The sequence below is a fragment of the Papilio polytes genome, unplaced genomic scaffold (genome assembly GCF_000836215.1).
Source record: "Papilio polytes unplaced genomic scaffold, Ppol_1.0 DF824269.1, whole genome shotgun sequence".
NCBI lineage: Eukaryota > Metazoa > Arthropoda > Insecta > Lepidoptera > Papilionidae > Papilio > Papilio polytes.
The window spans coordinates 5,488,376-5,502,123 of NW_013524935.1; the positions used below are offsets into that span (position 1 = coordinate 5,488,376).

General features: G+C 33.4%; 1 protein-coding gene across 1 annotated transcript in view; it reads right to left on the reverse strand.

The window, feature by feature from the left end:
* Positions 1-12,749: 12,749 nt before the first annotated feature.
* LOC106106067 (fatty acid synthase-like) overlaps positions 12,750-13,748 on the reverse strand; it is a 27,711-nt gene continuing 26,712 nt past the window's right edge. Inside the window, exon 36 of the mRNA XM_013286600.1 lies at positions 12,750-13,634. Coding sequence (XP_013142054.1) covers positions 13,042-13,634 — 593 coding nt within the window. The 3' untranslated portion in view covers positions 12,750-13,041. The remainder of the gene's footprint in view (positions 13,635-13,748) is intronic.

Below are 13,748 nucleotides of genomic sequence, written 5' to 3' on the forward strand. Positions count from 1 at the left end.
CGATACCGCTCCAATCTGTTACAACAAGACGAGTTATTTTTAAAATTAAATAATAATAAATATCTAAGACATTAATGAATGTAATGCGAGCAATATGACCCTTAATAGTCGTACTCAGACTCGTTAATTGGTCACTAACTTTGATATAACGTAATTAGTGAATTATCTTTTATTCTGTCTAGTAAACAAGAATAATGTTTTTTTTAATAAAAAAGGTAGACCGGTTGTGTCTTCGTACGAGGCTTTATTACTTAGTTTGAGAATTAATTCAATGTAAAGGTCGCGTCTAGTTCAGACGCTAATAATTTTTACATCTAAATTAGCTGGATGTTTTCTATTGCGATGACAATTGTATATGTAGCTTTTGTAGTATATGATATAGTGAAATCTATCAAGTTTGTAACCATCTTACTTCTTACTAATATTATAAATGCGAAAGTTTAGATTGATGGATGTTTATTAGAGTTTGTAGCCTAAACGGCTGAACGGTTCATGATGAAATTTGGCACAGATGTCTGGAAGAACACATAGGCTTACTTACTTTTGTTTTTTTTTTTAATTCCACGCGGACAGTCGCGGGGGAAAATTAGTTATCTATATTTGAGAATTGACAGTTTTAACTGAAGATTCAAAATGTTCAGTTAAATAATACAAGATTCCGGTCGAATCACTTTATACTAAATCGAAGTTATCCTTAAGTTGTACTAAGTAAAGATAAATTGAACACGTGCTCACACAGTGTGAACAAATGTAGCCGTAATGTGAGATTTAATTGTAATATAATTATATTATTATGTTTTAATTACTCACAATTGTAGTACGAATCAGACAAATATGTTACAAAGAAAAAAAAATCCTGTTTCAAGGCAACTGTTTTGTACACTTAACATGATTTAACTTTTTTTAATTTGTAACACTGAATTTTTAGAGTATATTCGATAATATGACCATTTCATTTTACGTTTTTCTTTTAGATACCGTTAAAGAAAACTGTCAAATGAGTAGTTTTTAAAATACTTACAGAACTTTATTGTCAAAGCTACAAAGTTTGAAATTACATTTCTGACTCTGCCTACATCATGAACTTGCCCTTACCCCTTACGGAGGGTCGGCACAGTATGTGCTGCTCCATACATCTCTATCAGCCGTCATATCTGAATCCACTCCTTTCTTAAGCATATCCTCTTTCACACAATCCATCCATACTTTCTTCGGTCTTTCTCTACCTTTGTAGCCATCCACATTCATTCTTAACACTTTCTGGTTTATGTCCCCATCGTTTCGTCGTATAACATGTCCATACCACGTTAACCTTTTGCTTCTCAATTTCTCTAGCACTGGCGCTACTTTCAAATTTCCTCTCATTTCTGACATTTCTGACTCTGCTTACATTTTGTTTAAGTAGTGAACACACATGGAAGTTATAGTAACATCGTTTGTAACATTAGTACGGTTTGTATTCGCATTAGCGGCGATAGAAATGTGATTCCAGTTGGGGACAGTTTGTTATTTTGTGATTACGCTGATTTCACACGAAGCCAGAGGAGTATTACTAGTATTGTTTAAACGCTTACTTTAAAACAGTAATAAATAAAGTCTAAATTAATTTACAATATAGCTACTAAAATCGTTAAAACATATCAAAATGTTCAGGAATTCAAAGACCGACATTTTTTTAATATTACCTTTATTATCTTTTCTATTCTAGTATTCGAACAGATTTACATAATGTAGAGTAAATCTTGATAACATACTAGCGCCCTCTATCTCGTAAGATATGCATCAATCGCAGTGCTCTGCAATGTTACTGCTCTGCGTTTCTGTTCCTCCCTCGTGTGAAAGCATTAGGCAATTTGCGGGAAGTTGCGCCGTTAGCACCCCTCCCCATCACCCCCTCTTCAATGTCTAACTAATTCGTAGTTAACTAATTACTATCTACTTATAAATGCTTCGATTAGCCACGTGTTTAAAGAGAGGAAAACCTCGATTGAAAATTGCAAGGAAAATTGTAAACAGTATTTCTGAACTGATTTTTATTTGTTAGAAGAATTGTTGTGATTTTTTAAATGTTAACTGAAGATTGTTGACCTAGAATAGAGTACAGATAGTGTAATTGATGGTGTATTGCTTTAGAGATCTCGGGACCGCTTCCCACATTAAGGGGGCGTTAGTGTGTTAATATCTAATGTATGGCCGGTTTTTAGCTATGTTTAACCATTCGTTAGTGTTATCATGTTAAACTGACGTTCAGCTTGAGTTTTACTCCGTTAAAACATAGCTCCACCTGACACAAATAAATCGCTAAGTAATGACAAAGTGGAAACTTCAGAAACTCAGCATTAGTTAAGTTGCCAAGTAGCTGTCTGATTCACTAACTGCTATTAACGTTTGTTATTTAGACACGTTTTATGAATTTATAATGCCATAATTTTTTCTTATATATTTCACATACTGTGGTGCGTTTGGAAATTTTTGTAATAACTTGTTTATAAGTTATGCTTTTTTTCTTATTGTCTCGCTTTTATGGGATTCCCAGCGGTCGGATACCTTTCGGATATGTTATTGTTTTATAATAATATTTTCCGTCGACGTAAAGATCAGTTTTGTAATTCAAAAGCCCGCGACTCCGTCCGCGTGGAATAAATAAAACAAAAGTAAGTAGTCTATGTGTTATTCCCGACTATCCTCTACATCTATACCAAATTTCATAGAAATCCGTTCAGCCGTTTAGGCTACAAACTGTAACAAACATCCATCCATCTAAACTTTCGCATTTATAATATTAGTATGATTAATAGTAAACTATCATAAAACTATTGTTTACGTTAGTTATCATCTAAACACTTCATAAAATTCGAGTGTCTTTATGTAATAACGAAGAAAAAATTCGACAGAATGATGTCTTTGTGTTGCTAATAACGAGAATTCGATTTTTAAAATGTTTGCCTGCCTGTCCGCAAAACCGTGTTTGTTTCGGGTCCTGAACGATTGGACAGATTTCGACGGCATGTTCACTGGAAGATTCCTGAGATATGAAATATTATTGACGACCTTTTCCAACTTAATGTAACTATAAGAATTTTTATATTACATAAAGATTTGCCACTAAAGTATGTCCGCTTTTAAAATTAAAATAAAAATTAGAAATACAAAGTATTTTTTAGGTTAATCGAAATAAACAAAGCTTTTGTCTTGTGTATACGTTTACCAGTAAACCATGAAGTTTGAATAATTGTGTAATAAATATCTCGAACGTTTAGTAAACTGACGTTAAACGTTAGGAAAATTACTAGATCCATGTCTTGTAATAGATTAAGCTATTAATTTTCTGCAGCATTGCTTCCTGAACTATAATAACGAGACTAAAGGTGCGGCGTACCGTTACATGTACATTCATGCAGGGAAAATCGGCGAACAATAATACACCTCGTAATATTACACTAATCTACTGTACAAGCTTTTGCTCGCGACTTCGTCTGCGTCAAATTAAAACACAATAAAAAATATAGACAATGTTACTCACAGATAAACTACCTTTCTAATGATGAAAGAATTTTTAAAATCAACCCAGTAGTTTTTACGTGAATCGAATACATACAAAAATACAAATCTTTCCTCTTTATAATATTTTATACTGTATTCCTAGATTTCAAAATTTAATTCTGATGACGTTTCCTCATATAATCGATCAAGTATTTTAGGATACGAGAGAACTCATAATTAAATAGATATATGCAGAAACAACACCCCATGGGGGTCGCCGCCAGTCGATGACCGGTACGGGCAGGTCGATGGTCAAGGGAGGGGGGCAGGAGAGAGGTCGATGATCAAGGGAGGGCTATTAGTAAATAAACTTTTTTTTACTCCAAAGAAACTACTATCATGTAAAACTGACAAGTTACTTTTAAATTATCTACATGGGGTTTCTAGGAATTGTTGGAACACAGTGGTTTTAGCAAACTCCAGGCCTCCCTGGACTCGTCTTAGCATTACCCTAATGTCTAATAGGTGTTAAGTCTTTAGCGTTTTTTGCATTTAGCAACCTTTCAAGTAAAATAATTCGTAAATGTGTAGTCCCTTTAAGCTTAACCGGTTCGACTGAAGGATCCCTTTGGAATCAGTAGAGTTACTCTATAAATAGTTCCGACTGAGCGTTGATTCTAGTTATAGTGGGTGTAAGAAAAAAACTAAATAAAACAATCATACTACGTCTAATGCATAAAGAATGTGTTCAATAACTTCAATAATTGTCACGTAATTGATACAAATGTTTGAAATATTAACACGTTCATATCAAAAGTATATTTGTACTTTATACTAGTTTAAGGCGAAATGAACTGTCTCTTTACAAGTATCAAGAGGTATTGGTCCGTTGTTATATTAGTAAAATCTCTAATTAAAATAATGTGTACAGTTTTTTTTAGATTTATTTAAAGTTAGAAGTTAGCATTAAATTTAAGCTAAGGCTTGTTACCGCAATTATTAATCAGAATTTTAACAAAAGTAATATTTCTCAGTTTATTTTACTGTCTATTATGATAGATTTTGTATAGTTATTGCGTGGTAAACAGATTATAATACAAAGCTATAATAAGTTACCAGGAAACCTTGTCGAAGTAAACCGGAAGAGCGAAGGAAAACTTAATTTTGTTAATGAAGATTCCGTAAAATTGTTCACCTTCAATCCAGTGTTATACGAAATGTCAAAAATATCCTCCTACCAGAACAAACCGGTCGCCCTCAGCTTTTTTATAAACCGTAATTACACAAGAATACACAAAAAATTGGAAACCTCCATATTTACACAAACACTAGCACTAATAAAATCCACTTATATCTTACCATTTTATGTGTTATTTATTTAATAATTAATAAATCCACGTAAACAAAAGGCAGGCTAGAATACACGTCGCGGCGATTCATGCGCGCGATTCTTTAAGAATAAAGAAAAAGATACAATTATACAAAGTTCAAGTTTAAGATAATCGTGCGAGAGAGATGTAGGATAACTCTCATATAATAGAATGAGATAGATATAGATATAATTGTACGTCTTGTAGCGAGGTTATGCGCGGGCGCAAACAAGTTGGCAGTGATTATCCGAGAAACGTAATGCAATATGATATTGTCTTTACACAGAGATAATCTCAATATTAAATCATGTTATACACAAGTAAAAAAGTGCGTAAATACAGTCGTTTTATTTAACATTAGTTGATTGCTTGTAATAAAGATCTAAGTGTCAGTTGACTAAAGATAGGCTAGAGGTTTAAGGATGCGGAATGTTAACGTTTCGGGGTACGAATACTTCATTAAATAATTCCTCTGAATAACCTTATGTAATTGTAACACTGTTTATAACATTTACACAATTAATATGCTTTTTAAGAACGCGCGCACACTTTTGAATAAACTGTCGCACAACTGTTTAGTCGCGCTTGTATGGAGGTGCAAACACTATTCGATTTTTAGTTGTGCAACTAAACAGTTGAAATCGCACTGTTATGCGATAGTTTAGTCAATGGTGTGCCCCCGCTCTTAATGAGAAATAGATATAATTGTGAAATTTCAAACAAAGGAAGGGGCTATTACTAAATTCGCGTATATATTTAGTAAAAGTCCTTTATACGAATCAGCCACATTGTAAATTTATTGTAATCCGTATCGTGGTGTAGTTTAAATTGGCGTTCAGTTGATTCCCGGCTGCCATCCCTCGGCCACAGAGTTACTGAATCCCGGCGGAATTACAACGGAATAAATTATGAATTGATTCCTATCCGCTTTAAATTGTTTATTAGTGAAACAATGAGGCATATTATGTCAATTATTATGCATTTAGTTACATGTTTTTTTTGTTAGATTTTTCGTAAATCTATTTTTAGGATAATTGCTTGTTAAATGTAAATGTGGACGTTTGATGTTGTCAAAGGTAGACCATTAAATATGTTTCCATCTATTTACGTTTGAAAAGCATTATTATATTCATGAATTCTTTATCTTTGTTACATCATTCGTCTTCGTTAAAGCCACGGGAGTCTTGACAGCTCACTTTTCAATGCGATCTTACATTTCCGACTTTGCCAATTTAAATAGGCTTTTCCCCATGTTTTCTCTGACCCTTTTTTATCGATTCTTAATGCGAGTTTTCCACGTGAATTACAAAAGGAAAGAGTTCACAACTAACTTTGGTTATGTTTTAGCAGATTTTTTAATTTGTTAGCGTATAGTTGTTAATTTACTAGTTAATACATATTGTAAATATTTTAAGTAAGCTTGTAGAAGCTTGTGTTAGAATATAGTTCATAACAATAGTCCAATGGCGAGGTTTGAACCTACGATCGGTAGTCTATGCCCCAAGCCAATAAATTATTGGCGCTACGTTACCGGCACACCTTTGACAATCGCATAACTGTTGTGCGATTGTCAATTGTTTCGTAGCCAACTAAACTGTTTACCTCCATATAAGCTTATAGGAATCAAAGCAAGACTAAACAGTTGTGCGATAGTTTTGTTTTAGGTGTATGCACGCTCTAACCAATGACGAGAATAAAAACATAAATGAAATTGTTAGTGTTTTGTTATCGTTTATGGACTAAACTTAAATATTCTTTCGTTGCATTTTAGTTGTGGCATGTTTAGTGTCAATCTTAGGTCGGTGGGGACTGAGGGGATGTTCTCCGGGAACCAGGTCACGTGGAAACTGATTCCTTTGACACACCACATCCTCGTCCCGATCAAAGGCGACCGAGTTTTCCAATTTAAAAAGCTCTTCGTTTTGTCTTCAAGACTTTTCTATTCACTCTGTTTGGATTTTAATGCTATCCCTATTTTTTAAAATTCTTTTATTTATTAAATTGATCTATTTGTTAATTTACAGTTTGTATTTTAATTATTAGTTATTTTTTGCGCTTGAAATATAACCTCGAAATGTAATATTTGATTTTATAATGCTATTTGCTACGTAAATTCGTATTTTATAATTACTAACTAGAGGAGAGAAATAGGTTAATTAGAAACGAGTTTTGAATGAGGAAATTCGTCCTACATTTGGCTTGAAGTCTTTTGACGCAGTCGTGCCTACTGCCAACTTCAAATAATTTGTTCAAAGGCGTTAGAATAAAAATTACAAAGATAATATGTATTAATTATATTTTTTATGAATTTTAAGTATAATATAAAATCTCAAAGTCCCGCCAAAATCAATCTAACCGTCTTGAGGTTAAAAGCGCGCACACCTTTGACTAAACTATCGCACAACTCGTTAGTCGCGCTTTGATTATGAGCTTATATGGAGGTAAACACTACTCGACTTTAGTCGTGCAACTAAACAGTTGATTTGCGAAACAATCGACAATCGCACAACAGTTCTAATAAAATATCCACTCAGTATTTATAGAGGCAACATTATTGTGTAGTTTGCACACAAGAATGTTGATTTCTTTATTTAATTATAGTTTATTCGTAATATAAAGTTAGTGAAATGTTAGGGCGAGCACAGATTTAGCTGCGCTGTCCGACCCTCATCCCAGAACTTGTGATGAATCGTGCCGGGCCGCGTCAAACGCATTACCTACAAATTGTTATAAAATTTCACACACACGCCGTTTATATATAACTTTTAAAAATTAGATTCATCCAATAATCCAGTAATTTCCGTATAACGCATTATTACAAACAAGCTGTTGCTCGCAACTTCGTCCGCGTGAAAATAAAAATATAACCTATACACAGATAAATTACCTTTCTAATGGTGAAAGAATTTTAAAATCGGCTCAGTAGTTTTTGAGTTATTTTTTCTCTTTATAATATAATCTTTTCTCTTTATAATATTAGTTAAAAATGTGTTAATTTCTGCTTTATGCAAAGTCATTTTGCAATATAAAAGTAAATTAAATATACCATAATTATATCTAATCACAACGAACATTTATATACTAATTGTTGTTTAATTTATTGTACTCATTGTTATTAACTTAAGTAATTAAGTTACCAACTCAATCTCTTGTTTGATTTATTTTAAACGCAAATCCAACGATCAAAAGTCAATTAGGCGATATTAACCTGAGGGGAGAATTATCGGACGTCACGAAACAATGGAAATACAACCTAAACGATTGGTGATAGAATTTAAATTCGAATATAATCCAGTTTAAATATTGGCTACAAAATGATTGTAGGCCAAAATTAAGTTGATCATTGTGCGGATTTATTTATAATACGTGTGTTGAGTTAAAAAATCTGCGACTTAACTTATAGTTAACTTAATTCTATGACAAAAGATACTTATGAATTCGTTGCATGTAAAGGAAATATTGTATTAAGTTTTTACTGCTCGGCGCCTGGTGACAAATTTTAGCAATTACCGCGTTCCGAGACCCTGCCCCTAAATAATTAAAACTTTAAACGCGGGAAATACTTCTATAATGGAATTCGGACATTACAACTAAATTCGAGGAACATGTGCAATCTTATGTATTACTAGCGATCGCCCGCGACTATGTTCTCGTGAAATAATAAATAAAACAAAAATAAGTACCCTATGTGTTCTTCCAGAATATCCTCTACAACTATAGCAAATTTCATAGAAATCCGTTCAACCGTTTAGGCCACAAACTCTAACAATCCATCCATCTAAACTTTCGCATTTATAACATTAGTACGATGTTGACTTTACAATAAAATTGTATACATATGCGTCACCAGGGGGCGGTAGGAGTTCCGCATAGGTTCAAATGGCTTCTATTATTCTTAGAGCGGGCACAACTTTGACTAAACTATCACACAACTGTTGTGCGATTGTAGATTGTTTTGCAGCCTTCAATTGTTTAGTTGCACAAATAAAAATTGAGCAATGTACCAAAAACGCTCAAAGCAAGACTTTTATTTTTTTATTTTCTGTCAATAAAACCTAATTCCTTGTTAATATATGTATGAGCAATAAGTGTATCTAGCAAGCGCATTATTTACGTAATAGTTTTACTATATCAGAATAACTATTTGAGTTAAGGAAATGCGAGTGAGGCGCGCCCTAATGAGACGTCTACACTAATGAAGTCCCATTCTAAGAGCTTCGTCAATGAAGGCAGTATATAGTGCCAATTAAAAAATATCATAAAAAGTAAAGTTTCTGGTTATTTTATAATTTACCTTTTCAATTTAATATATTTATTAATTAATTGAAAGATTTGATGGATAAAAAAGTGATAGATTGAACGTGACGATGATGAAAGTTAGTAGGAAATTGACAACAAAAACCTGGTGATTTGACCCTATGTAGGTGGGATAAAGCCAGGCAGATGTTGATAATGATGACTTGTATAACAAACAGAAACAAAAATGTAATTTATCGATGTAGTTGTTTCCTACATTCTCTTAACAAATTGTTATACTTGATTTTCTATGCACGTATCGTTGCGTGCCGCTAACTTGCCCTAAATCTTTCTAATGTCAAATTTATTAATATTAACGGCCCTTGGAGGAATCACCGCGCACATGCTAAGTGAAAAATACTTTTGAATGGGCTTTGATTTAACTACCACTTCAGAATAAGATACAAAATATTAAGTTTGTTCAACAAGTGATAGAATTTGATGGTCTATTGAATTATTAAAATTATAATTATTCAGTAACTAGCTGTTCCCGTGCGACTTCATCCGCATAAAATTGTGAAAATTTTATTTTACTGTTTACATGTTTCAAATTATCAATTGCAAATGCCAAAATGACATGACATGATGACAAAGCATGACAAGCTTGCTTCCTGGATGTTGGTAGTAACTTATGGTCTCTTTCCCACATTAGGGTTTTTATCCAAAATATATACTCCCGAAGTTTAATGGCATGAAAACATATAGCCTAAAGCGTGACGTAAGTGTAGGGCTTTTTATTAAAAGAAAAATATGCTGTAATTGCTGACATCTTAGGCAACAAAGAAGTGTGTGTTTACGTTTTATTATAATAGTATAGAAGTATAGATAACAAAAAGTTATTTAATATACGGTAAAAAAGTAAAGTATAAACAGGCTCCTGGTACAATACTATAAGCGAAAGGTATAACTAAACTAAACTATCTCACAACTTGTTTTGTCATGCTCTGATTTCTATCAGCTTATATGAAGGTGTACTCGATTTATATGCAACTAAACAGTTGAATGGGCTGCGAAACAATCGACAATCGCACAACGGTGCGATAGTTTAGTCCGTTTGCTTTTGAAGGCTGTGCTTTAAGCACTCTAGGTTACATGAGATAATATAATCAATGTCTGCTATTTACTGGAAGAGAATTCTCGATGGAATCTTGCAATAATCGCTCCAGTGGAGGAATAAATCAAGCGAGTCTAATTCACTTAGGTATTTGAACACGCTCCGATCCGAGAGGAACAGAGCGGGTTGTTTGGACAACTCATTTTGTTGCTACAATGTATTAAAACGATTGTTGTGTGTTGATTGAAATTGAAATTGAAAAAAAAATGTTTCTTTTAATCTTCTTTTTACTAACACTAAAACTAAAAGAAAAAAATCTTCGTTTTAAATACGATAGTTTAGATGGATAAACGTTTGTTAGAATTTGTAGCCTAAACTGCTAAAAGGTCTGAATAAAATTAGCCATAGATGTACAGGATAGTCTATAAGACATAGGCTACTTATTTTGGTTTCTTTTTAATTTCACGCGAACGGAATCGCGGGCGAAACCTAGTATGTTATAAAAATCAAGATATGTGAAGAATGCGAGACATGAACTCATCTAAAGCAGCAATTTTAATCAATTTTCAAAGATCAACGATAAAGGAATTCCCTCAAGAATTTGTGATGAAGGTTTATTGCTATGAAAAATGATGTCATAAATATGTGACATGTTTGTAGGAATTCGGTCAACTTTATAGAAAAGAAATTGGATCATTGAAAGAATGTTCGATCCCTTATATTTTTATACCAAATTGTTGAGTGATTTTTACAATTTTATTAAGTTTATTAGACAATTTTAAAAGTTGTTACGATTTGAAAAGAAATATGGGAACTTTTTTAATGAAATACGATTGTATGCAGAAGGATATCCGAGTAAAAAAGAAATTTGAACTCTTTATAAAGTTTGACCTCTGCTCGGGAATGGGATATCCGAAACATATACGAATAAATATAACAAGAACATATTGCTATGTTTTTTCAAAGAATGTTAATAAAAAAGCTTTGATAACTCATGGTAAGAGTTTATTTTACTCTAGTAAAAATTTGTCGCAAGAAAATGTGAAATAAAATTTGACAATTCGCAAAATTAACACTTCATTAAACATTTATAAGCACGAAGCTAATACCTTTTGAGTTGTTACATTTAAAATTGATCCTTATTCCTTGTGTGATGTGACTGAAATTGCAACGTATATTTGCAATATAATATCACCACCCAGAGAAATGGAATAGACCTGTAATGTTCATATTATTTGATCCCTAACAAATAAATCAGTTGATAAAGCCTTACCCAAATAAATCCCTAATGATAAATTAATATAAATTTACATAACCCTAAGTAATTGGGTTATTTTATGATATTTTATTGTTTAAATATATTTGAGAAACATGGCATTATTGGTGGGGGCCAGACTAATTACGTGCCGATGATATGAAAGAGCATCTGAAACCGACGTTCATGGTTACGAAGCTCTAATTTAGAAGCGAGAGAAATAAGGACCACGGCAAGTGGTCCGTGGTCTTTGTCTGATCTTTCTGGTGTCTCGTGGTCTTTCTGGTATTACGTGAGTTTTGTCGTTTATTGTTTAAAGATGTTACATGAATCTAATTACATGTCAGTTTATTGATTGAATGATAGAGGTCTACTAGAAAGTCTAGGAAGTTCTAGAATAAATTAAGCTCATACTCTTACAGATATTATAAATGTATAAGGGTCTATCCCACCACTGGCTGATAGAGACTCAGATAGCTTAAAAACAACTGTCAGATAAGGTAACCAAATCCGCTATTTCCATCAAATATGTTACACGTTCGATTGTTATCAGACAACTTACAATTTGGCGGGACAGGCCCAAAGTTTAGTTCGATGGATGTTTATAGTTTGTAGCCTAAACTGCTGAACGGATCTGGATGAAATTTGACATAGATGTTGAGTGTAGCATGGATCATCACAATGGCTACTTACTTTTGTTTTTTTTTAATTGCACGCGGGTGAAGTCGATAAATTATGAAATTGGAGTATTAATGATGTTGAGAACAAGGTAAGCATGTAGGCGTTTGTAAATTGTACTAAAGTGTTGATACGAAGGCGTGGGCGCGGTCGAGGGCGAAGGCGCTAATTATTCTGAGCGCGTAATGAAAGCCTCGCGGGAACAGTAATTACAGTCAGACATACCGCATACTCCAGTATTGCCCATGAAAGTGGTTGTTTTTGTGGCTGCCACAGATGTTTTTAAATTATGATTTTGTAATTTTAACACTTATATCAGCATTACTTAGCAACCAGCTTTCAATTTGCCGTAAATAGCAGTTTTTAGAATGTCCATCATAATATTATAAATACCAAAGTTTAGATGGATGGATGTTTGTTAGAGTTTGTATCCTAAATGGCTGAACGCATTTCGATGAAATTTGGTATAGATGTAGAGGATAGTCTGGAAGTTCTTCCATGTGTTCACATAGGCTATTCACTTTAGATTTTTTTTAACTCCACGCGGACGGAGTCGCAGGCGAAAGCTAGTTTAAATATAAATTTAGGAAAGGAGAGAACGAAAACAACAAAATAAAAAAGATCAATATTATATTTTCTAAGCCCATCACATAAATCAGATCAATGAAGTAACACAAACTAGTACAAACTTATTCAAACTTAACACTCACCTAAGACCCAGTCACAAATATTCTAAGCTAAGAAACAATATAAGTTATCTAGAAAGAAAGAAATTTACTTTCTCTAAGTTATCTAATGATTATTTTATTTGGTACTGGCCTTCGTGTTACATTAAACATTAAGTACTAAATAAAGCTACAATAATAAATAAAAAATCAAAATCTAAACAATTTATTGACGGTAACTTATATTTGCACTGTTCTTTGATTTTCAACCATACTTGTAACAACATTAAGATCAGTTTTGCTCGTATCCTTATTCTTATCTTTTTCTGAAAGAATTCTATTAATAATATTAGCGCAATCTTTATTTTCGATAATAGTGATGTGGTTCCCTTCTAGATTGTGTACAGTAACTTGACCCTCAGTATATTTGTCGAGGCCGTAGTTTTCCTCGCAGGTCATAAATGGAGGGGGGTCTTTAGGTCTTAGAAGGAATATTGGGGCTGAGAGCTTTTTCTCTAAAGGTTTGTGGTCTAACACCATTTTGAGTCTATCAAAGCTGGCCGCAGCGACCGCGGCTACAAAGCTCTCGGAATATCTATGCTGTACTGAGGATACTTTTGCTGCGTGTTTGATTCTTTCGTCGTAGGATTCTATTTGGTTGAGTTTGGTCATGAGGTCCTTGGTGACGTCATCGTTGGGGGCGATGATCTCTAAGGTGTGGCAGATGAGGCTGTTCTGCAGCAGCACGTCGTCTTTGGTGTCCAGCGTCTGAGTGAGCAGACCGTACAGGAAGTCCGGCGCTCCGTCGATACAGAATACTATACCTTTGTGACCTGGAATATATTAACAAATATTTACTAATCTTACTAATATTATAAATGCGAAAGTTTGGATGGATGAATGGATGGATGGATGTCAGAGTTGGTAGCTTACTGAACGGATCTCGA